The 25616-nt window shown below is 44.7% G+C and overlaps 1 protein-coding gene across 5 annotated transcripts in view; it reads right to left on the reverse strand.

The window, feature by feature from the left end:
• TCOF1 (treacle ribosome biogenesis factor 1) overlaps positions 1 to 25616 on the reverse strand; it is a 53687-nt gene that overhangs the window by 14392 nt on the left and 13679 nt on the right. For 4 of the 5 annotated variants that reach the window (XM_053299577.1, XM_053299580.1, XM_053299576.1 and 1 more), the window contains exons 6-13: positions 24371 to 24453; positions 22239 to 22469; positions 20611 to 20865; positions 13772 to 13952; positions 11927 to 12075; positions 4148 to 4360; positions 3057 to 3372; positions 2406 to 2491 (exon numbers count right to left, since the gene is read on the reverse strand). In XM_053299577.1, the coding sequence (XP_053155552.1) occupies positions 2406 to 2491; positions 3057 to 3372; positions 4148 to 4360; positions 11927 to 12075; positions 13772 to 13952; positions 20611 to 20865; positions 22239 to 22469; positions 24371 to 24453 (1514 nt within the window). The remainder of the gene's footprint in view (positions 1 to 2405; positions 2492 to 3056; positions 3373 to 4147; positions 4361 to 11926; positions 12076 to 13771; positions 13953 to 20610; positions 20866 to 22238; positions 22470 to 24370; positions 24454 to 25616) is intronic. The other variant, XM_053299578.1, reaches the window with a different exon arrangement.

A 25616-nucleotide genomic window follows, 5' to 3' on the forward strand; every position in this document is an offset into this window, starting at 1 on the left:
ACAACCAGGAGTCAACACCGACTCAACAGCACACTTTACCTCAAGCAGGTGCATTTAACTGACCACATCTTTGTGAACAAACTCCTATACTCAATGTAGTTCTTAAATTTCTATACCTACTTCTAGTATAAAATGTGCAATACAGGGCCTAATCCATTTCACTTTAACTCATTTAATCTTTCTATGCATTATGGAACGCGGGGTATGTCTCACCCCCTTATTAGATTGCAAGCTTGGTTATTAATCATGCTAACCCTTCCCCAGAAGGAATATCACCCTAGGGTTAACAGTCCAAATAGAAATATATTGTATTGATTACAGAGTGAGGATTAGATGTTACTGAATTATATGAACATGCAGGGAATTCCCACATCCACAGAACACGCTAAATGAAATTTATGTGTGCATTTAATACAACCTTTTCTAGGAATTATTACCACCATGGTGGATTCTTTCATTTATAACTGACTTCTTTGATAAATATTGAATATGTAGTGGATTATTTGATATGTTTGTTAAATAGAACAGAGAAGCAGAAAGGAAAGGGGTTAAAGGAGATTTCTATGGACAAAGGAAAGACCGTCAGGGAAAAGATTAGAAAAGGGCTAAAGAAAGTAACCAAGGGAGGGGAGTGGACAGAGGCAGAGTAAGGATGAAAGAGGCAGGAAAGGTGAAATTAAGAGTGAGTTTGGATAAAGGAAGACAGATGACCCACCCCAGGGACTGGCTAAGCAGGAATGAAGGAAGAGAGAAGGAAATTCATGTCACGGCTGCCTGGCTTGGGATCTCAGGGGCTGTGCAGAAAGCCTAATTTGGGGTCTTAGGGAGTCTTTTTCAGACCACAAAAAAATAGAATGTGATAGTCATGCTTTTTTCCTTGCTTGTCTTCCTAAGTTACCCTTAGTGTCAGTGTTAAAACACTGTTCTTTTTCCTGGTCTCACTCTCTCTCAAGACCCAGGACAAATAAGACAGGGCACTTCTATAAAAGTTACAAGAGGGTTTAAAAAGAGTCAAAAATTGAGACTCCATAACAATTATACAAACATTAAAAAACCTTGTTCTTCCCCTACCCACTGTCACTTCTTACTGGATGTATTTTCCAAGAATAGAAGATCTAATTGTTCTGCAATTTCTTTGTTCCATCTTAAAGAAAAAAGCAGGGGTCAGTCCCCCAAACACTGAAAGCCCAAAGTATGGGGGTGGGTGGGGTCTAGGTCCCCCCACCCCCACAGCAAACCCTCATGCAAAGAACAGTCATACATAGTCACTAAAATAGGGAAGCAATTTTGTTGTTTGTTTTTCACCATCTCCAAAAGGTTGTGTGTTGTATTGGTTGGAGTTAGAGATTTCTGGCACAGGTGCAAATCCCCACTCTGCTGTGAAGCTCACTGGATGATCTTGGTACAGTCAGTCTCTTTGCCTAATCTACCCCATGGGGCTGTTGCAAGGGTAATAAGGGCAGGGAATACATGTATGTTGCTCACTAGAGGAATGGTGAAGTTGACATAACTTAAGGGACTTATGAGTCTATCCACACTTTCAGGCACAAAAGTCTCACGAGGCAGCTTACAAAGTTAAACTTCGAATACATAGTAATATATGTCAACTGTATGAATAAAGTGTTGAGGTTTGTGAGATCCCACAAGGACCAACACTGGGACTACCGATTCCAAATGCCATCCCTGACTATCCCTACTCCTTAAGCATACAATAGCATTAACCACATTTACACTGGGTGTGTTAACAAGCCAGGTACTCACAATTAGAGATGTGCACGAACCTCTTTGGAAGCCCTTTTATGGGCCTCTGAAAAGGTTTGAACCCTGGCCGGCTTGAAGGTTCTACGGGAGTGTGTGTCCACCTTTAAGAGCATGGGAGGATGAACTCCCCCCACTCCCCCCCACACGTGATTTCCAAAAAGCCCAGGTGCACAGGTGTGTCTAGTACTTCCGGGTATATCTGGTCAATGGGGTGGCAGGGAGGTATGCTGCCGCCCCAACAGGCTTTTCGGAAATCATGTGCTGGCAGGGGAAACACGGCAGGGGTGGGGGGTAAGTGCACCCCCCTCCCCCCCGGTTCTGTGCACATCCCTACTTACAATTAAAATCCCATTTGTGCTCGTAGCAACCTTCTGGCCCATGCCATTATGAATATCTTCAGTGTGCACTGAGCAGAGAGAGCCATTCATGGCTGAACCTGTGAGTGAAAGTGAGGGATGATCCAGCATCTATAGTGTTAACATCAGGTTGACTACAGCTTTGTGGATAAGTCCAAACAAAATAGCTAACATCTACAGAAGGAGTGGTGATATGACCATCCACCCTAAACCCTCTTCTTGATGCAGACACATAAGGGTTAGGAGAGACAAATAGCCTTTTCTCTAAACCCACGGGATGTAGCTAACCTGTGAAGGCTCCTGGTCTTCATCACTGGACTCTTCAGAAGAGCTCTCTGCCCCTTTTGCTGCTCCTGGTTTCTGCAGCATGCCTGCTAAAGAGGAAAATCAACCCCTAAGATTCTTATGCCATCAAAGCTTCGCAGTGAGAGTGTCTCCTAGCTAGATCAAGTCAAACCAAACGTCTTGGAAATTTTCCACACATTAACACTCCCACTTGCCCCTTAGTTTTGCCAGGTTATTCAGATTTCTCTGAACTTTCCCTGATGCACAAGCTTCAGAGGTTGCTGTTGCCCTGCTGTAGAATTCCAATTCTTCTTTGCTCCGGTGGGCAATGAGGAAATTTATTCGGACAATGGCTATGGTAGTGTCGAAGTTAATGGAGAACAGTAAGGAGGCAGGCTTCCATCAAGGCTGCGAGAATCATGAGAGGCAGCCACTTGGTCCTAGAAGTGATGGTTATTGCTAGAGCCTCCTGCCCCAGACATTTCCCCCCAACAGGCATTATACCAATGGCCAGGTTTTTCAGATTCCACAGTGCCCCAATTCCATATAGCATACAAAGCTTTTCTGAGCTCCAGAGACCATACCTGAAACTTAGCAAGCACAAGGGAGAGTATTATTATTGGATATTCCCCAGGCTTGAGCCTCTCGTCTTACCAGACTGTGGAATCTTTTGGGCTGCCATTGGTGCCGCTGCCCCCTCTTGCTCGCTGTCCGAGGAACTGCTGCTTCCCGAACTCTCCTTGCTTTTTAGGCTTCCGGCTGGTTTGGCAGGCAGCGCCTGGCTCTGGCTGAGCCTGGCCTTTTTGGAGGGGCTCGGCTTCACTACCCCTGGTGTTGTGGCCAAACTCCTGCCTTGGCGCTTGTTCACAGTTGCGTTTGACACAGCAGAGTTGGCCTGCAAGCTATTCCCAGAAGCACTGGCTGCTTTACCCGAGGTTGTTTTCTGCTTAAAGAAGGGGTGAATAGGGGGCTGCAGCAGCAGGAGGAGGAGGAGGCAGGAACAAGACAACAGAAATGCAGATTAAAGTTGCAAGGGAAAATAAAGAGTCTGACAACCAGCCATTCTGGTCTCAAGGAAGTATTTTTAAGTTAGTGTTCATTTCTGTCTCTCTCACTATCTCTGACGTGCACACCCAGCTATGAAATTCTGAAGCATGCCTGACTTTCCCCCATCAACAGTTGCCCAACAGAGGTTAAATAATGAAGCTCGTCAGTCAACACTTTTTTTAAAAAAAGGTATTATTAACTCCTTCCTAATGGAAGGTATTGCAGAACTTTAGCAGGGGTTTTCAATCTTCTCCCCATTTGTGGCTGGACTACAACTCCCATCACCCCCAGTTGCAGTGACCAAAGTGGCTGGAGATGATGGGAGTTGTAGTCCAAGAGCATCTGGAGACCCAAGGTCGGGAACCCCTGCTGTAAAGGTATGCAAGACAGAGGTGGGGGGGGGGGATCAGTTCCGGGGGAAGAAACACAGCCTTACCAATGTGTACGATAATATGCATCTAGCTTTTTGTACTGGACAGGACAAAGAGACTGCTAAGTAGCACCATGTACCATGACAACGCTGTGTGAACATCACAACCCTAAGAGGATGCAGCACTAGCACTGGTGAAGGTGGCTTCACATGGGGTGCACTTTAACTGCTGTTGGGAACTACCTGCAGCACGGTGCTTCGCCTCTGATGCTCACAGATTCTCTCCTCCTCTGGCACACACTCATTGGCAGAATGGCTTCTCATTTACCTGCTTCGCGGGCTTTCCATCCTCCTCGCTCTCCGAGCTGTCTGTCTCAGAGCTCTCTGGTGCTTTCTGAAGAGCGGCACTTGGCAACTTTGCTGGGCTGGCTGCTGCCCCTTTCCCTGCTGACGGAGCCACGCCTGCTTTGCTGCTTCCTGCCTTCAGAGCTGGGGCTTTTACAGGGAGGGGTGCAGATTTCTGCGCCACGTGGGCTGGTTTCTAGGAAAGGAGGAGATGGAGGAGGAGGATATAATTAGATTGTGACAAACAGGGGCTCTAATGCATAGAAACACACAGTGCCAGGCACTCCCCATTCAAGGGAATGAGCACTCAGTAATGCAAATCCAAGAAAGTCTTGCTGTTATTATCCCTACCCCGCACCATTTACTTCAAGCATTTATTATTTCACTATTTATTTCAGCTGCATGAAACATCCTGTTTTGGCAACTGGACAATGTCAGCATTCTCCATCCAGGGTAGCCACTTGTGCAGAGATGCTAAGTAATTACTACAACCATGTATATGGCCTCATCCATTATAAGAGATACGACGACAGGTCCCTGCCCCCAGGGCTCAGACTAGAAACAGACACAAAATCCCACATAGAAGCCTTATTCCCATGAGTTGGACACTCACACAACGAGTGTACAGTGCACACAGGCATTGTTATTCACACAGTACACTTCCTATCTGTCCCACACATTTGAAGGGCCTGTAGCCAGGTTCCCTTTTGAAATGAATACAGGTACAGTCATTCACACAAACACATGTATCTCAGTCCAGATACCTGTATGCTCGGACAATGTAATGTCTGAATAGGGCTGGGGGAGGGGAGGGAGTGGAGGCAGGGGAAATAAGGGACAAATACATGCTTATTTCATGTATGGTTTTGTAACAATAGGGGGATTGTGTCAAAGAAATAGCGCAGATGCTGCATCTGGGAGTCCGAGGATAGTGGGGTGGGTTCTGAAGGCCAGTGTCCAAGCTCCATGGCTTTCAGGGCCCACTGCATTGGCCTTGTGACTTACTGCCTTGCAGCCTCAGTTCCTTTTCTGTGGAATGTGATCTGCCTCCCAAAGAGGCTTTCCTTTATAAATCCCCACCCCCGACATCCTGCTCCCAGCCCATAAGATTTCTGTTCTTTTAGGACTGCTTGCTTATTTCCAAACTGGCACTGTTGAGATCTTGCAAATAAAACCAAAGCCTTGTTGGGGAGGGGTGTGTAGTTGCTTCACACTGCTCAGCCTCCAAGACTGGAAGCCTTGCCCACAAACAGACAGACACGAGCAGCTCACATCCACAACAGCTAGACTCTGTGCACTTCCACCAGGTCCTGGAAGAGAACGTGCATATGAACTCTGCATGAGAAGGGAGCCGTGCACATTTTCTAGGTAGGATACACCATCTCCAAGAGGCCTTTCAGACAAATATACACAATTGAAGTAATATAAATCTGGCTATTATGGATTTTAGCTGCTCAGTGCACATTATCCTCCACACAGACTCTGAAGTTGCACCACATAAAAGCTATTAAGCACAAAATACAGCACCTAAGGAATTTCAACCATCACTTTTTTCTTCTTAAAAAGCAAATTTCAGTCCACTAAGACTGTGTAGTAGAGAAGCTGGGTGGGGGGTGGTGGTAGAGGGGAGAGCAAGCAAGCAGTTTCAGAGCTGCTTTGTTTGTTCCAATAAATGCTGGTTGAGGCAAGGAGTGGCCAGAAGGAGGCATCCAAGAGCCCTGCAAAGCTCTTTGCTTCTCCTGATTTGAAAAATGCAGAATAAACCATGAATACTGGGCATATCTGCACAAGATGTGCTTAAATTATACATGCTGGATTCATTTATACATGCTGGTTTCTCAGTGCAGGGTTTTCTTTAACAGCAAAGTACAAGTAACTCTGGAATAACACTCCCAGCTGCCCACCTCTCTCCTTGCGGAGGGATTCTAATTTTGCAGAGATTTAAATTGGCTATACAGAATTATAGAAGCAAATTTATATAAATGAATGTAACACATTTCAGACACAGAATAAGTGCAGCCCTCTCCTTGTGCCAAGATAGAAAGAGAAAGAAAAACTTCTCACTCACTTTGTTAAAAAGAGAGGGAGGAGGCAGAATCAGCAATGTTTCATTGCTGCCTCTGCTGACAGAAACACCCCAAGTCTTCCACCAAATGAAGGAAAATAGCCAAGATGATAAAACCTCAAAACACATACTTTGGTGGAGAGCTCAGGTTTTTGGCAATCCTGTCACAATTCTTTAATCCATTTTTATTTTTATTTCAGACAACACACTATTGAGAGTATTAGCTACATGCTACTCCACCCCCACCAACCAGCGCCACAGACTGGAGTTTTGTGGGTTTGCATGTGCTTTTTATACATCACATCTGGTGCAATATAAAATATATTTTTATGCACACAATATAATATTAATGCACACACATACAGCCCCAACCAGATGAGACAGCTGTGCAAAATAAAAACCTTTTATCCACCCACCACCAGGAACCAACTGGGTAATACTATTTTTGAGATCGATCTCTCTCCCTCTGGTTTGTTTAGAAGAGATTTTCAAAGAGAAGCAAATTTTGAGCAGGAAAGATACAGCACCAAGTACTGCATTCAGAAGCCAGTTTTTCAATCCTGGGGTCTGAAATGTGGACAGTGAGGGGAAAGAGAAAGAAGAGGGGCACTTCTGAACAAAGTTGCCCAACCCAGCAGTCTACAGGCACAATACATAAATAATAAATAAGTAAGATCATAAGGGGCTCTGCTATGCACTACAACAATTGAAAATTTATGGATCGCTTTTCAACAAAATGGAACATTGGAATGTGCCATGAATATTTCTTCTTGGTGATGTAACAGGGCACCCATAGTGGGTTATCTCCACCCACATGCTCCAGAGGCAGGACTATTCAAATAAAGGGAACCTTTAAGAGCCTGTGTAGGGTGGTCCCCCTTCAGTTCTGTTGTAAAGCCGAGTCAAGAAATGTCTTCCATTGAAGACAAGTACCTGACGCAGAGGAAGACAGGACAGAATATATTTGAGAAGTCTGAGGCCAAGTATAGAGATCCAGATATTTTGAAAGACCCAGCTGACCATGCAAGGGGCATGGGTGCCCTCCACCACACCAGCAAAAAGCAACCTTCATGTTGAGTACCAGTGTTCAATTCTCTGCTGGTACAGGAAGGCACCTATTGTGGGATATACTACAGCTTACTAACCGGGCAGGTAAGGATTGGTCTAGTGCAGGGATTCTCAACGTTGGGTCCCCAGATGTTATTGGACTTCAACTCCCATAATCCCCAACCAAAGGACACTGGGGCTGGGGATTATGGGAGTTGAAGTCCAACAACTTCTGGGGACCCAACGTTGAGAATCCCTAGTCTAGTATGCCAGAAGTCCCTCTTGCAAGACTTGCTGTCCAAAGACAGCTTGGGACAAAGTGAATATGTAAAGTCTGTAATGCCTGGTAAAGGTGGATGGAGATGTCCACGTAGCTGTTTTACAGATTTCTTCAAAGGAAGCATAGGTGGGGAAAGGCCATAGACGTGGCTGCTGATCTGATGGAATGAGCTGTGACATGGAATGGCATAGGCAGATGTTGCACCTCATACGCCAGAAAGGTACGTGGTTAGTGTAGACAGCTTTTGACTCACAGTAGCCAGCAAGGGACAGACAATAAGGAATTCAAATTTGTGGAAGGAGATGTTCTAGAGATGCACATGCACAGAGCACACCATACGTCCAGTTTATGTTCCTCTTTAGGATGCACTGGATGCAGATAGAACAAAGGAAGGTAGATGTCCTAGGATCTGTGGAACACTGAGTTGACTTTAGGAATAGGGGAGGGGTCCAGAATTATGCAGACCATCTCTAGAGAAAATCTCAGAGGTGCTAACAGATGTACCTCTAAGGAAACAAGGTAATGTGGATGGGTGAAGATGACACATCAGTCTGGATAGATAGGAGACTGATCAACAAAGAAGTCTGTTGCTTTAGTGTGTTGGCTTTAAGGCCTTTTTAAGGCCTCTTTCTAAAACGTCCAATAATTCTTTCAGTCTGCAATAAGATAAATATGGAAGGCATTCCAGTAAGCCCACCACATAAAACTTTTTCCAGATATGCTGATAAATACAGTATGTAGAGGGTCTACATGATGCTAAAAGTATGTCCACAATCTGAGGGGAACAGAAGTGTTATAATGTGGCATTCAGCCACCATGTAGCAAGCTGTAGCTATGCCAGATTGGGATGCAGAATGAGGCCTTGGCTGAGCAGATCTGCATGATGCGGCAGATCTGTACCGATTGGTACATGCGCTCCAGATATTGGTTGTTAGAAGGCAAGGAGAGCTAGATAGCTAGAATGGAGCTCTAACCAATTGATACCGTGGTGTTGTATTATTGGCATCAATTTTCCTTGGGCATCTGCTGACAGGCAGTGTGCACCCTAGCCCTGTAAGCTAGTATCTGTGGTGATGAGGTTAAGAACATAAGAACAGCCCTGCCGGATCAGGCCCAAGGCCCATCTAATCCAGCATCCTTTCACATAATGGCCCACCAGATGCCTCTGGGAGTCTACAGGCAGGAGTTGAAGGCATGCCCTCACTCCTGCTGTTACTCCCCTGCAACTGGTATTCAGAGACATCCTGCCTCTGAGGTTCGAGGTAGCCTATAGCTCTCAGATTTGTAGCCATTTATAGACCTCTCCTCCATGAAGTTATCCAAACTCCTCTTAAAGCCATCTAGGTTGATAAGGTTCTACTTTGGTTCCGTGGAGACTTGGCCATGTGTCAGATCATCTGTGCTTGTTCACAGCAGAAGAGGAATTTAGTTTGTTTGCGATATCTTTTTAATTCCACAGTAATGTCCATTGTAGGAGGCCAAGGTGGAGCCTGGCCCTTGGAACAGAGTCTATTAGGCCTAGGTGGTGTGCTAGCGAATATATGTGCCCATGTCACATGGCTGGAGTGCTGAATCTGACGGGAAAGATGAAGGCGCCTGTTTTTCTTGCTAATGAGGAAGCCATGGTCCCCGAGACAATTGAGTACAGGAAGAGCCACGTAGATAAGCATGTATGTGTTCGCCCAGATGCAGGTGGGCAACCAATGGAGTCAGCACCTTTGTGAAGACTCTAGGTGCTGAGAACAGGCCTAAACTGTTGTTTCCAGTAACAAAACCTCAGGAACTACCTGCCCAGGTGAATGGGACTATGCTGGCAAGCTTTCTTCAGAACTATGGGCGTGAAGATGTCCTGAAGTTGTAGGGCTTCCACTATTTATTGTAGTTCTATTGTGTACCCTGATTGAACTGACTGCAGTACACACTTGTCTGCTGTGGATAGCTCCAAAGTGTGCCAGAAGTCTGAAGACCTTCCCCTACCAATGGTGGCTGGGATCAGGACTACTGTCTCGAAGTCCTGGACTGAGAGGTGAAGGATGAATGGCCAAGGCGCAAGGGGCTTGTTTGCCTGGGCTGCATGGTCGGCTCCAAAAAAAAAGCAAAAAAAAAAAAAAAAGTGCGCCATTTTCCGGGTGTGCCCCCAGGGCAAAAGGATGGCCTGTAAGCCCCAAAAGGTCAGCAGCTAATTGCTCCCGGTCATCTGTTCCCAATGCTGCCTGTTGCCATGGCTGTGAGTGTGACGAGAGCATCACTGGAGATGGCAGTGGCAACGGAAGTATCTTTTCCAGCCTGGCTAGGAGCTTTGGGCCCAGAGTTTGATGACTGGAGTCTTCAGGCTGTACCAGTGGTGAAACAGGTGGTAGCGGGTGTTCTGGAACAGGTGTGGATGCTTAAGTTACTCCTGCTCTCTTTAGATTTCTTCACTGGTGGCTGCGTGTCCCTCTCCATTTTTCCCTCTGCCAGCGAGCTGCATGACAACAAATGTGATTGGAGCCCAAAGCCTTTGAGGAACCCGAGGCAGCGAGGGCCTAGTGGCGTTCTATGTGCTTCCTCTAGAGCCTAAGCTGTCAGTATCCTGTTTGGGTGGGAAAGCCTTTAACCTGAAAAACTAAGACATTCACTTGCCTGGGTTGGACAGAAGCCAATGCAAGGGAAGGAAGGAAAGGGAGAAGGGCCAACCAAGGATTATAATCTTTTTTTTCTGGGTGGGGGGGAAGAGAGAGAGAGAGAGAGAGAGAGAGAGAGAGAGAGAGAGAGGAATGGGTAAGGAAAACAGAAGACTGCCTAAGAGGGGAGAATTCAGCTGCAAGAAACAAAACATGTAATCACCAAAAACAATCCTAGAAAATCAATCTAAAAAGATTGTCTGAGGGGGAGAATTCAGCTATAAGAAAAGAACAAAACAATAGATAAGGACCAATAAGTGAAAACCAAGGAAGTTAGAAAAAGTAGGCAGCAAAGATCCGCAAGAGCTGATACAGAGCGGCTCTCTGGAGCAAAGGCAGGACTAAAGAACTGAAAGGGGTGTGCCCTAAACAGGCTCTTAAAAGGTTCCCTTCATTTGAATAGTCCTGCCTCTGGATCACATGGGTGGAGATAACCCACAATGGGTGCCCTCCTGCACCAGCAGAGGAGTTCTCAAAGCGGTTTACACAGAAAACCCAACCAAATTAGACTGCTATTCATGCCCAGCCACAACAGTCGCTATGCAGCCTAGAACCTGAGCTGATCACAGCAGAGGAACCAACCAAAATGCCTCCATCCAGCTAGAGGTTACATGCACATAGGCAGATGAAGAGACCACATGGGCATACAGGTTCAGCATACACCCTTGCCTCCCTCTCCAATCCAAAATCCAACTGAAGCAGCAAAAAACCTTGCTGATGTTTGGAATAGGGGTGCACATGGACTGTCTTTTGCAGTTTGGGCTGAATTTGGACCAAACCACAGATCCGTGAACTGGTTCGGTTGAACCAACCAGCCGGCCTGGCCCATTTGACTGAACTAGCTCAAACCAGTTTGGCAGTTTCGAGGCTATGCCGGTAAAAGGGGGAATCTGGTGAAGATTCCCCTTTACAAGAAAAGGGGAATCCTTGAAAAGGCTTCTAATAGGCAGTTGGGGCGGTGGAGTAGACGTAATGGGCTTACCGGTTTGCAGGTGGTGGCAGTGGTGCCACCACTCCTCGAAGGCCCCCCAGCCCAGAACCAATGTGTCCATGACACTGTCGAGCAGCCTACCAGCATGGCAGTGGATTCTGAACTGACCTGCACTCCATTCATTGTTTGCAGGCTGCTGGGGGAAATGCCATGTGCACACTGGGTCTGGGCCAGCCGCAGTACCACTACTGCAGTGGACCAGTAAGCCCCCCACTGCCCGCCCTTTAGAAGCCTTTTCAAGGATTCCCCTTTGCTTGTAAAGGGGAATTCTCACCAGATTTCCATTTTTAAAGTTAATTTGATTTATATACCACGCTTCCAAAAATGGCTCAGTATAGCTCCTCGAACCGTGGCAAACCGGTCCACAAAGGACTGGGCTCGATTCGGTTTGATCATGGACCAGCTGGCCTTCCTGAAGGCTGGTCCAGTTTGTGATCAAGCTGCTCAAAATGACCCAGTTTGCTGCAAATCATTTGTGCACACCCCTAGTTTGGAAGGAAGAAAGGGGGACTGTATCAGTCCCCTTGGCACTCTCCTTAGCATCATTTTAGCTTTTGAAAAAAATATTCTGCATAGCTTCAAGTCCTTCAAGAGTGTCACGATTCTAGCTCTGTAAAACGGGCTACTGTGGGTTTATGACCAGTTTACAGAGTACACCTGCAGTTGCACAGATGTGTTAGATTCCAGGACTGAGTGTCTTCACTTCCGCCAGTTACCTGAGCTAACGCATGGTCTTCCTCCGAGTCAGACTCATCACTAGAATCCTGGCTACTGTCTTCACTCTCTTGGGCCTTCTGAAGCGGTGCTGGTAGAGGAGGGGGCTTCTTGGCACATGCTAGCGGAGCTGTAGCATTCTTCTTGGTTGCTGGGGCGGAAAAAATCAGGAGGGAAGGCAACGAAGTTAATCTACAGCCTCAAGAGGCTAAAACCACAGGAGACCGCTCATCTGCTTAGGCTCCCCGACTGCAGCCATTTGTTCTTATCTGAAATAGGAGAAGTTGCCAGGAAGAACCCCAACCCCTACAACAATCTCCCGGCAAAGAGCACTTTTAAGGAAACCCCACTATTCTCCACTGCAAGCACGGTTTGCCTGCAGCTCCCTGACCTGTTCTTCAGTGCTACTTCTGGGTGAGGGAAAGCAGGAAGGAATGGAGGAGGATGTAACTAGCAACAGCCATGCCAGAGTATAACTGGGCCCTGACACCGAGGCAGATCTTCCCTGACAATTTCGGAATGTATCCATTAGGAGGACTCCGTTGGGATCCAGCTTACAGCAGCAGAGTCCGCATCCCATTAGCAGCCACCCACCAATGACCTTGCTCCTCCTCAGACAAGGTGATGTCTGATATTTTCCCCACTACAAAGCCTACCAAAGTTACCACAGGGAGAGCTTATCAGCGACATGCCTTTGAGTAAGCTGCACTATGAATGGAACAAGTTACAGGAAGATTCCTCTCGGTTTCTAGCACCTGCTCTGAAAACAAAGAGCCAAGCAACGCAGTTTAGCAATGCCTTCTCTTTGCTGCGTTCACCTTGCAATTCACACAGGCCCTAAAGGCCTAAGAGGACAGACACCAAGTGGACCCTTTGGAATTCAGGGGAAGAGTGCCTAATCTTGCAGTATTTATTTTCCACAGCCAGGGTGTGACAGAGGGAAAGAGAGATGGTACGCATGTGCTCATGCAAAGGGGCAGCAAGGCAAAAAGTAGGGAACTTGGACCACGCAAGCTCTCACATTAAGAGTAACCTGAAAGAAATTCATAGAAGGGCCCAGAATGTCCCAGAGGGGAGAGTGTGTTTCCAGGTATAAGAAAGATTTTCTGAACCAACAACTTAACATGCATGGAGTGTAGGCTCACACACCTCCCCCTCCACCTGGCCTGCCACTGCCCAGTTGTGCATGAGAGGGATGATTCATCTGAACTGCTCCTCAACACACTGTGACTTTAACACTATGACTTTAAAAGTAGTATTAAAACTGCACATTGAGGAACAATTGGGATGAATCTGCCCTTGTGTGTGAAGAGTTGACAGCGCACCAGGTGAGGGGGGAGACCATGTTTAAAGGGCTAGTTCAGAATATTGTCTGTAACCTCTATGAGTGTCTGACATTCTGATATCTATATCCCAATCAGAACAGAGCAGCTTTACTAGCCATTTTCATGGGACTCTAGACGAGGTCATCATTCAGAAATGAGTCTGGCTTCACAACTGGATTGTGGCAAGGAATTGGAAACAAAGAATGCACCTCTCCCAAACTCGCCACCCGCTATGCCCAAGCAACAGCTTACATCCAATTTGGAAGGATATTTAGAAAAGGCGGCGGGGGAGAGAACCGAGCAACACTGACAAAACTCTCTTATAAGTCAGTTTCAAAATAACTGGCATCCACTCCCATGTCCAACTGTGCCTCAGAGTGCATTTTGTATGTGCCTTGAGGGAGCCTGTTTGTTACTTATGTGCCCAGGCTATGCGCTGCTCAAGCAAAGAATGAAAGGCACTGACAGAGAAGCTGAACACAAGAGAACCCAAACACCAAGGAAGAACCAGAGACATATTACCAGATGGAGATGGCAGGTTTTGTGCTGCTGGAACCATTTCATCCTCGCTGTCAGACGAGCTGCTGCTCTCACTCCTCATTTCTTTCCCTTTCAAAGCACTTGATGTAGCTTTCACGGGGGGCCCTGGCTTATCAGCCTGATTTTGTTTGGCTGTAGTGGGACGCGGAGGCGTTTGCAATCTCTGCACCACAGGAAAAACACAAAACCAAAATTACTACCAGTGAATGGTTTATTTTTCAGGTCTGAAGGGCCCATTTGAGCCTCGCTCGTTTCATATGCAAAGTATCACTCTGCCATTCCAAACAAACCAAAAGGCACACTGAGCACTCCTGAGCTTATATTTAAGACTGATGAAGCAGTTAAGTACTACTTGCATTACTTGAACTTGTGATACAATAGTTTAGGACTGAAAATGAAGAGATAGCCTTCTGTCTTGAAATGTTATTGGGGTGTGCGTGTGCATGCATGAAGAGACTCTTAAAGCAGTAGAACTATGTCAGGAGATCCTAGGAAGTATACATGCTTTAAAAATATTCTTGTTTATGCTCTAGTCATTTCCCATATTTCTATTACATTCCTTGTTGTCCTTTGCTCCAAAAAGTTCTGTACACACATATCATCCTAGTAAACCCCCTGCTGCCTCATTTTATCCTTGCAACAAGCCTTCAAAGGTAGGTGACTGAGAGATAATGATTCTGCCAAAGTTATCCAGTATGTTTCATAGGAGACACAAAGGAACCATTTCCGCTGAAGCTTCACAATACTACTTGAAAATGCGTGTCTTATTTATTACTGGCATAAAGTTTAGCAGATGGCACTTTGCTATGCCCTCTTACACAAGAACCCAGGGCTGCTTGTCAGTAAACGGCATTCTTTTATCACCAGAAGAGAAATATTCTCCGCCATAAGTAGATGACTAGATTTTAATCAGATTATTATGAAAATTAAGACACAGAACTACAAAATGTGTTTGCCAAGCTGTTCTAGGAATCCCTCAGATTCATTTGGCTCATGGCTCTGAAGAGTCATTCTCAATAGCAAAGTTATTCACATCCCAAAATTCAGTGTGTTTGCCAAGAAGTACAAATTACTTTAACCAGAAGGGGAAAACAATCATCTTTTTCACCTAGATTTCACCTAGACCTTTTCCTTCCCTTCATTATTTCAAGGTTCTTTGGACTGAAGAAGTACCTTTTGTTCCCCAAACACTTTGGTATCTTGGAAAAACAGGGGAGGGTGGGAAAGCAGGTGATACTGCAGAAAAAGGTTTGCACTCTCTCACCCCTTTCTGCCTACTGGTAATCTGAAATATATACTCATGGGCAGAGCAGCTACCATGTTGCATGGTACTAGATGGCAACAGTAGATCTTTGTTCTGCTTTAAATCAAGCCCATATACTGGAAATGAAATCCCAATTCTTCCTCCTCACCACACCATAACCACCACACACACAACCTTAAACGGAGTTAATCTGAAAATAACCTCCTCCTAGCCTCCTTTTATTGCAGTTTCATACAAATCTCACCAGAATTTGCTAAAGAGAACCTATAAAAGTTGCCATAATCCCAGAATTCAGCAACTATCATCAGCTCACACACCACTGCATGCTACTGCATGAACAGCAATTGCTGCATTTAAGGAACACAGACAGCAGTACCCAAGGCAGTATCTAGTACTGATGTCACAAACAGATGATTAGTAGCATTAAGGGATGTTCAGGCTCTGGATGCTGACATTTCAAAAAAGATAGAACTAGAGGGCAAACTGAATTCAAGCTTTTGATTTAAAAAATGACAAACAAGAAAAAGAAAAAAATTCCCAAGAGGGCAGTCCTTTGGCAAACTGAAGGATGATTTGAAGCAGAAGCAAAGGCTTAATCTGAACTAAACGGAAGCAGCATCAGGCTTCTTGCATTATAATTTGAATGCCAGTTCTCTAGTAATGTTGAAGTTGGTTAATAGCATCAATAAACTCAATCACTTTTTGAATGACAGGACAAACATCTGCCAATTCAAAATCAGATTGACTTGTCAGTGCTAAAAATTATGGTCAGTGCAGAGAATATGTAAGACTATATGCAAAAAGCCCCAGAGTGGGGCAAAACCCCTCAAGTTCACATATATGCTGATGGGATCTGAGCTGTCAATGACTGACCAGGAGAGAGATCTTGGGGTCGTGGTGGACAGCTCATTGAAAGTGTCAGTTGTGAAAGAGGCTAATTCCATGCTAGGAATCATTAGGAAGGGGATTGAAAATAAAAATGCTAATATGATAATACTCTAATACAAATCTATGGTACGGCCACATCTGGAGTACTGCCATATCTTAAGAAGTTCACTGTATCTTAAGGATATGGTAGAACTGGAAAAGGTGCAGAAAAGGGCAACCAAAATGATCAGGGGCCTGGAGCACCTCCCTATGAAGCTAGGCTACAGCATCTGGGGCTCTTTACCTTGGAAAAGAGGTGACTAATGGGAGATATGATCGAGGTATATAAAATTATGCATGGAGTGGAGAGGGTGGACAGAGAAGTTTTTCTCCCTCACAACACTAGAACCAGGGGTCACCCCATGAAACTAAAGGTTGGGTAATTTAGGACCAACAAGAGGAAGTACTTTTTCACACAGTGCATAATTAATCTATGGAATTCTTTGTCATGAGATGTGGTGATGGCCACCAGCTTGGATGGCTTTGAAAGGGGTTTAGACAGATTCATGGAGGACAGGTCTATCAATGGCTACTCATCTGATGGCTGTGGGCCACCTCCAGCTACAGAGGCATGATGCCTCTCCATACCAGTTGCAGGGGAGCAACAGCAGAAGAGAGGGCATGCACATACCTCTTGCCTGTGGGCTCCCCAGAGGCACATGGTGGGCCACTGTGTGAAACAGGATGTTGGACTAGATGGCCTTGGGGCTGATCCAGCAAGGCTAGTCTTATATCTCAAGGATGTGTGGAGTGACATAGCAAGAGCTCATTGGGGTGGGTGAAGGGAAAGCAAAAAACAAGAAGTATATTTTTTCAAAATACAGCCATCCATTCAGTTGCTCTAGAGAGTTTAGAAGGAAGCCATGCAGAAAGCAACATGAGTTATAGTTGGCAGAATTAAACCCAAGTTCAAAGGCCCCCAAAAGAAGCAAAATCAAAGCAGTCTTTTGAAAAAGCCAGCATGTGGTCTGCTGCTTCCTTTGGGAATAGAAAAAGGCTTGGGCAAAAAATTAAAATAAAAAATGATAGTGGTTTTCTGAGTAGCTTTCATCTATTAAACACACAAGTATCGGGGCTGGTGGGCCTATAACAGCAGGTGTTTGTCCTTAATGTCTTGTCTGGCTGCAGCAGATACAATAAGGGGATGAAGACTTCTATGCAACAAACCTCTGAAAAGTTGCTAGTGAAGAGAGTAAAAGTATGAAAAAGGGTTTTTCAACTTCATGGGACTGGAAACAGAGATGAGATATATTTGATGCAAGAATATTAGAAGGCAGGGCCTAAAAAAAAGGAATAGCACTAAGCCCAAGATTTTTACCATGACCCCCAAAACCCCACTCTGGTCCTTCTATTATTCTGGGATTTTTAATGGTTGTAACCTGCTTATGCTCCTGAAGACTAGATATATGAAAGAGAGGGGGGCGGGGGAGGATAAACTAATGAATGGTATATTATTTCCAAGGGCTGATAAGGAAACCAAGGGCTGTCAAGTTTGTTCCTTTGGACTGGGAGTACACCATATCCTACAGAGCACAACTAGATTACAGGTTGTGGCATGAACACACAAAGTGTGCCGTATTTCCAGACCTGTCTGTAGGGCAAGGAATACAGTGTGCTAGTAGAACTAATCCAGATGGTTCACACAAGTGATCTGCAACACATGCTACCGTTGGAGGGGGTGGAGAGTCTTTAGTATCACCAGCCTGCTGCAAAGCCTCTTTTTCATCCCCAAATAAGAGTGTTTAGGGGAAACCTCAGCATGAAAATCCAAACAAAGCCAAGCTACCCTAGAAACAGTTTGTTTACCTTCCTAGGACAAGCATGTTTCAGTCTATCAGTATCCCCATTTTCAGGCATCTGAGGACATTTGCTTGGTTCTTAAGAAGATGGTGATAAGACCCTTGAGCTGGAAGACCTTTTTTCTCCAACCCTCCTTGGCCATAATGGGAGTTCCTTCAATTAAGAAGTCAAGGCTCAATACCTTCCCCAAATCTGAGAATTCTTCAGATTCCCCACTTGATAACAAGACATCATATTCTTTGCTAAAAAGCAAGACTAGTATTCACAGTGAGGCCCTCAAATATAATGCAACCTTGCACTGAAGCAAGCCATCAAGAAAACGAGCAACCCTGACAACTTCTGTCTCTGCACTTTGAGAGAGCCAACTGCCCTTCCCCATGCCTGACGCAGGGGACAACCAAGCATCAAACAACTGAATCATACAGGCTACCAAACTAGTCACTACAGGTTCTCTTTTTTCCAGCCTCAGTTGTCCCAGTCTTTGGCTCTGAAGGCAGGGTCTCTTCGCTTCCTCTCACATAAAGCACCAGTGTCCACTTCTCACATCATGCAAGGAATTTACTGCCCACAGAGCCTGCCCTTTCTCAATATAGTGCGGAGCAGTTTTGCCAGTATGCAAAGATATCGTTCAGGGTGGAACCAGGAATGCTTAATGAGCCGACAAAGTCAAGCTGGTTTGTATATTTTTTTGAGATGGTGGAAGCAAACACCTTGTCAGCTGGACTATTATTCAAAGTCTTAACATTCAGTTTAGACATAATGCTCATTTTAATTATGCCAGTTTACCACCACCACAACCCCTCTGCTCTCCCAAAAAGAGGAATGAAAACCTCCAGTTCCTTGTGTTTGCTTGAATGTTGCTTATGGAAGTGGAGATTCAGCCATAGTCCCTCCTTATTGCTGCCTGCCAAGAAATATGCCATGCCGGAAGAGTGAGGTTCTCATCACATGACAAGTGCTGTTTCAGATGAAGTTGAATTGAAAGCCTAACAGAAAACAGGTTCTGAAAGCATGACATCCACTGAACAACTTATTTGAAAGACTTTGTCATGTCTTATTTATAATCTGTATGTATCTATGCTGATTTTATAACCAGCAGAAAAAACAATGTGGATGTATTTGTTTTGCCTTCAAGTTGGAGCCATATGTTGATGTTACATACGTTATACTGTACTGAATTCGTCACAATATTGAACAACGTTAAAACAAGAGTGAAGGCTGTAATAGATGGTGCTATTAAGTTATTTTATTGGCCTCCAATAGAATTACTGGCATAATTCCATCTTGCTAAATATCCAAGCATGGACAATCTTCCTGACTCCAAAAGGACATCACTGAAACATTGAGTGGAACAATTTTAATAATAATATGCATCAGACCACCTACATGTCCGTGACAGGGTGATTTGAGCAACTGCTCTGGCAAGCCATTTGCTTGGAGGAGAAACTGCTACTTTCCATCAGCCAATGGCTAGCTACAAGCCTGATTTAAATAACTGTCCAATTCAGTCTTAAAAATAGTAAGATATTCTGTCCCTGCAATGATTTTAAAGGCAACTATCACAGAAAACTTCCCAATTCCCATCATTTGTAAATTTAGCTCTTTGACTGGGGACCCCATTAAAAAAAACACTTCCATACTCATTAGGGGTGGTGATTGGTTTTCACTTCTGGTTGCAGCCCTTTATGGAATATGGCTCTGGAGGGTCCCCACACTTTGGGAAGGAATATAAGGGGAGGCAGCTGCTGGTGGGAGAAGCCAAACATTCCCATGCACTTTGGATCCTGGCCTTTGTACATATCTTAATTTTTCTAGATTCCCAGGATCTCCTACACCAAACACTTCCATTCTATTTACTTTGTTAAGCTACCATATGGGTAAATGGAATAGCCTATCCATCTTTTGCCAGACCTAACAAGTTCAGATTTCTGTTTGCAGTTCCACATACAACCTGATAAATAAATTCAATTTACTCCATTAAGAAGGACACACACCTGAAACATACTCAGAGGAGAAAGTAAGAGCACAAGCTACAAGCCACACAGCATGGAAGAAGTGAAATTCACTCCACTCAAGTATGAGTCCTATTCCTTTGAGCCTGCTTGTACCATCCTGGGAACATGTAAAGTGACACACAGGTAGGGCGCAAACACCCAAAATGGTAGGCTGAGAAAGCACACCTCTGAAATGCAGCATGTATCAGACTACACTAGACAGTGCCTTATGAGTCAGCTGTCCAGGATGGCTAAGACCTGATGAAGACCTTAGCCACCTGATGGCTAAGACCAATATTGATAAGGAAGTGCCATAGCAGTTCCCTGCAATGTGGGGCATGGAGGATACCAGACTTATCTGGAGAGAGCAAGAGAGATGGGCCAGAGAACAGAGGCAAGAGGCAAATGGGAACAAGAAATGAGAAGAGGAAACAAAGAGTTGTCAAAGGCAGAGATCAATTAGTGCAGAGGTGGAAAACATGACGCTCTAGGATGTATTTGGACTACAGCTCCCATCTTACCAAACGGAACTTTTAAAACAACATATTGTACAGTAATTAATGGCATAATACAAAGCAAACATAATACCAAGGTTGATCTAGTCAGCCAACTGTCCACTGGTTAGTAACATGCTAAAAAAACAAGCAACTACACCATGATTTATTATTCCTCCCTCCGTCTTAGCAAGGTAAAGGGAAGATGATGAAGGCAAGCAGCCACATCCTACAGAGCTGAGATTTCATGGGCCACAAAGATGCATCATCTTGCTAGTGCTAGCAAACAGAGGAAGCAAGAGCCAATCCCATTATTCTGAGCAAAATAAAATCATCTCTAACCTTTTGGCTTACTGGGACTGGGAGAACCTCATTCTCACTCTCAGATGACTCGCTGCTCTCTGAGCTCTCTGCTCTTTTTGCGCTCCCAACACTCTTTGCAGGAGACAGAAGTCCTTGTTTTCCTGAGCCTGGCACAGGTGGCTTTGGTGTTTGTTTCAAGAAAGTTGATACAGGAACAGCCTTGTTTAACTGTGGAGTTGATGCATTTTTCACTAGTTTCGTAAAGGACGGAAGTGGTCTTCCAGAGGATTTTACCTATTGTCAAGACATGAAGAGAATGATATAGGTAAAAGCTAATTCGTGACCACAAGTGGTTCATATGTTAAACACTAGAGAGAGAAATCTATACAGGATAGGTCATGATGTAGTTTAGGGAAACAATCTTTTCAGATTTCAAAGTCAGAATAACTTATATAGGGGCCATAGGAAAGCAACCTTATTTGTTCCTTGATGGTTACTATTTCAAGTCTGGTCCACACGTGCAACAGAATGAGATGATTGAGTGCAATGTACCACTTCCAACTGTAGGGTGAGTTTGAATGCATTAAAAAACCCTTCCCTGTAAATAAAAAGCTGTAACACCAAAGAAAAGAGTTCTAGAGAAGTCTGCTCCCTCCGTTACTTCATATTAAATTCCCCTGAAGTTTTAATATGGGGAGCATTCAAATGTATAAATTCTACACTTGTAATCCAAAATGGTACAATCCATTCTACCACCTCAAGACTCTACCACTTCATCCTCCCATCTCATTCTGCTACATGGCTAGACAGTGGTGGTGGCCATCTAACTCCCCTAGGCCTCTAGCACACATGCTGTGGTGTGTATGGGCCTTCTCCGTTGCTGCCTCTGGGCTTTGGAATGTGCTCCCTGTTGAAATAAGAGCCTCCCCATCTTTGGCAACTTTTAAAAGGCCAGTCAAGACCCATTTGTTCACCCAGGCTTTTAATCAGCTTTACAGTTTTAACAGTTTAACACTTTTAACATGTCTTAACACATTAAAACAATTTAAAATTTAATTGTATTTTTATTGTAAACTGCCCAGAGACGTGAGTTTTGGGTGGTATAGGAAATCTGTTAGATAAATACAGAAGAACTTTAGTGCCCCCAAGTGCTGCCCGTGCTCCAGAAGCACTCTTGTGCAACTCCTTTAGCACTCGTGATGTTGCACGAGGGCTCCCACTGTGTGCCTGCAGAGACTCAAAGCATGTGCGCTTTGTTAGTCTGGATGTCAGCCAGTACTTTTATGGAGGGCTCTTTTCTATGCATTTATTAAAACGTAGTATTACTTTCCCATGTTTAAAAAATATTCCATAATGTAACAAAACAATAGAGACCCAACCTAAATGCCACAGAATAGGACAACTAAAAATTAAGGAGTGCATTTAAAGCATCTACATTCTGAACCAGCCACTTTAAAAATGCACTATGGTCTTTTAATATTAAAAGCTCATGTTAAATATTGATGTTCAAGGGATAGAGTTCCCTTAGGCCATCAGCCATGCATTTGCAAAGACACGCGATATAATACTCAAACTCAGTATCAAGTTTCCCCAACTCATATTGTGCTTCTGGTAGCTCCAGACCTGAGGGACAGGTACGCAAGGCAGCTTTCCCTGTAACATTTCACCTGTGCTCCTGAGGAGGCTTCCTCATCCTCACTGTCGGAAGAATCACTGCTCTCTGAACTGTCTGCCAGTTTTGTGCTTCCCGTTGCATCTCCAAGTCCTACTCTCGTCTGGTTTGCTGCAGTCTTTGCAGGAGATGCCTTTACAACAGGTCCTTTAGAAGGTACCGCAGTGGCTGGTGAGCTTTTTGAAGCTGTTGCACTGACCTGTGCACTTGGCACAGCTGGTTTTGCCTAGAGTGAAGGATAAAGGGGCAACATCAGCACATGACAGTTAAGAGACCATGAAGTGACTCGGCGCAGATGCCTTCGAATGCAAGAACACAAATCAAGCTCCTCCAAGAAAATAAACTGCAAGTCAGGGCAGAGATTCGGGATGGAGAATTCTCCTTTGATTATGAGGAGAGGTGCAAGATGGATCCCAGCATCTGGTAGGATCGCCACTTCTACCCTGCAGTCTGCCAGGAGAAGCCTGGAAACAGTCGCTGAATCAGAAGTGGTATCCTCAGTTTGGTCCTTGGCACTGTCTGCACTGAAGTCCCCTATTTCCTGTTCTTCATCCTGCTCATGCTGAGCCATCAAGAAGTGCTGTTCTCCAGCACAGCAGAGGCAGCAGATCAAGTAGTCCCTTTCCCACCAAGTAGGGATGGGAGGAAGGGAAAGAGGAAGTCATATGTAGCTACCATCTAAAATCCTTGGGTGGCAAGAATGGGCCAGTCCCTTCCTTGTCAAGAGGATGCTGGAAGTGAGGGCAGCTTGAACCTGGGTAGGTTTGTTGTTTGGGTACCTGCAGAGGCCAGTGAACTCAAGTCTTGAGCATGCAAATCCTCCTAGCCAAGCCATCAGTGGGGAGAAAAGTGGAGTAAAGAAGAAGGTGGCTAAAACAGAAACAAGTTGTTCTAGTAAGAACTAGTCAGCCTACTTTCCTTTCGCTGTCTCTACAACTGGACTATATTTGGTTCAAATCAAGGTCCACAAGTTAAATCTCGTGCACCTCAGATGTTCATGCACCTGCCATCTTGGATCGGGGTGGATGACATCACAAACTATACCACTGAGGTGTCCCTGTGTGTCACTCACTGCAACTGTACCCAATTTGGTTCAAATCAGTTAGATAGTTCACAAATTAGCTGGCTTGAACCTCAGATGTTCATGTGGCCGCCATCATGAATTGGAGTGGATATCATCATCACACACCACGCCATTAGGGCATCCCTATGTGTCCCTACAACTGTAGCAAATTTGGTTCAAGTTGGTTAGGTGGTTCACAAGTTAGTCCACTTGTGCCTCAAACGTTTATGCATTCACCATCTTGGATCGGATGACATCACAAACTATGCTGTTGAGGTGTCCCTACAACGGTATCCAATTTGGTTCACAGTGGTCCAGGCATTGTGAAGTTGATTGTGGGGGCAGGGGGAGACACACAGAATGCTGGGCGATCTCATAAGCCTACTGGAAAGTAGGCTAAACATGATAAAAGAAAAAAAGTTGAAGTTGGCAGTTGCTGCTATTCCAAAACAGCAGAGCCAAGCGACCCTGTTCTTCCTAGTCAGAAGCCAGAGTCAAAATTGGAAGAGAGCTCCTCTTCAGAACACAGCACTGAATTAATCCATGCCCAGCAAAGCATCCCTCCAATGGTTGTTGCTGGTGTCCATCTCACGTTTCTCTTTTAGACTGTGAGCCCTTTAGGGACAGGAATTAAATGAAATAGATATATTTTATTTATATCTATGTAAACTGCTTTGGGAACTTTTGTTGAAAAGCCACATATAAATATCTGTTGTATTTGTATTCTATTCTGTCTTCTCTCCTACTACTGAATATGGAGTTTACTCTCACATTCTCATCAACTAATGGCATTCAAAATAATCAAGTACATGAACCGCTCAACATTTACTCCTGACCCCCACTAGTGAAGTTCAAGAGTTGATTTAAATTTTAATATCCGCACACAGCACAGTTCTTGCAGGACTGTAGCACTTCTAGAACACATGTGTGGGGTTGCTTGTTTGGAAGCACCCCAGTGCCAAGGCATTTCCCTGCAGAGGAAAAGCCTACCCTGTGCAGTGTCATCACAGAGAAACACATCTGTGATTCTCATTGTCCCTAGAGAAATCTTGAGCTGGAGATACCTGGACCGTTGCTACATTTGTTGCTTCTTCGGAGTCAGAATCACCACTTGAGTCCTCACTGCTGCTCTCTGCCTTCTTTGGAGCTAAAATATAGAGAGAAGATCACAGTATTTATGCTGGATTCTCAGGATGCATGAGAGAACATGAAATTCATGACCAAAAAAGTAGGGTGTCTCAAGACATGGGGGCTCTAAGTAACTTCAACTATCAAGTTCTAAGATGCTTTCACAAAGCAGCTTTTAAAGCGGTCCCTTTCATAAGCACAGAGGCAGTTTCAATTGTCTTGAGAGGACCTCTACAACAGCTCATGCCATTGGACAGGCATATTCTGGCTGTTCACTCCTCAGCATTGAGGATAACAGAGAGAAGCTCAAGCCACCAAGTCATGGTGTTATTCACATGAGTGGTGCCATCGGATAGCCTCTTTAGGATCCAGTTCAGAATGCACTAGTCACACACTCGAAGTTATAGTTATATACTCTTGACATATACACAGCATTAGGATATTCTTCTTCAGTGAAATGCTGGCTTTTGCTGAAGAAGAAACCCAAGTACAGAGGAATGTGGGAGTTCACAGCAGAATCCACTCACAGCTTAGCAGAGGTGTATTCTCAAGTGTTCTCTGTATCAGGGATTCCCAGATGTTTGACCACAACTCTTACCACCCCCAGCCAAAGATCATTGCAGTTGGGGATGATGGAAGTTGTGGTCAACATCTGGGAACCCGTTAGAGAACGCTGGTTCCCACAGTAGTTGATAGCAATTTAAACACAAAACCTCCATGTGTTCAAAATATCCAACAGTTTTCCTCAAAGCACTATCTGAGAGAGAGAGAATGAGAACATGCCCTAGAGACAAACCACACTAGACTAACACCAAAGTAGAAACTGAAAGCCTGAAATGAAACATTTCAGACAGCAACATATAATTGTGATGACTAATCCATATTAAAGATCTGTTAATAATTGTGTGTGTAGGTGCAGCACAATAAATTGCAGAGGTCTGACCTTCAGATCCTTGACAGGATCCTGTTTTATCATGTTTTAGTGGATGTGCTCTACTTGACAGGGCTGGAAGTATATTTCTTCCTTCAGTCTTTACAGAAAAGATTTTCTGTGGACACGGATTCAAGAAAGCTGAACTGATCAGGCCTGCAGCATTATTTGGAAGGCAACAGAGGCCAATCTGACTGCGAGCCAAGAGGAGAGATGTGAGCCTGCCAGCCAGAACATCTGTGCAGTGGCTT

The sequence above is a fragment of the Hemicordylus capensis genome, chromosome 2 (assembly GCF_027244095.1).
Source record: "Hemicordylus capensis ecotype Gifberg chromosome 2, rHemCap1.1.pri, whole genome shotgun sequence".
Classification (NCBI taxonomy): domain Eukaryota; kingdom Metazoa; phylum Chordata; class Lepidosauria; order Squamata; family Cordylidae; genus Hemicordylus; species Hemicordylus capensis.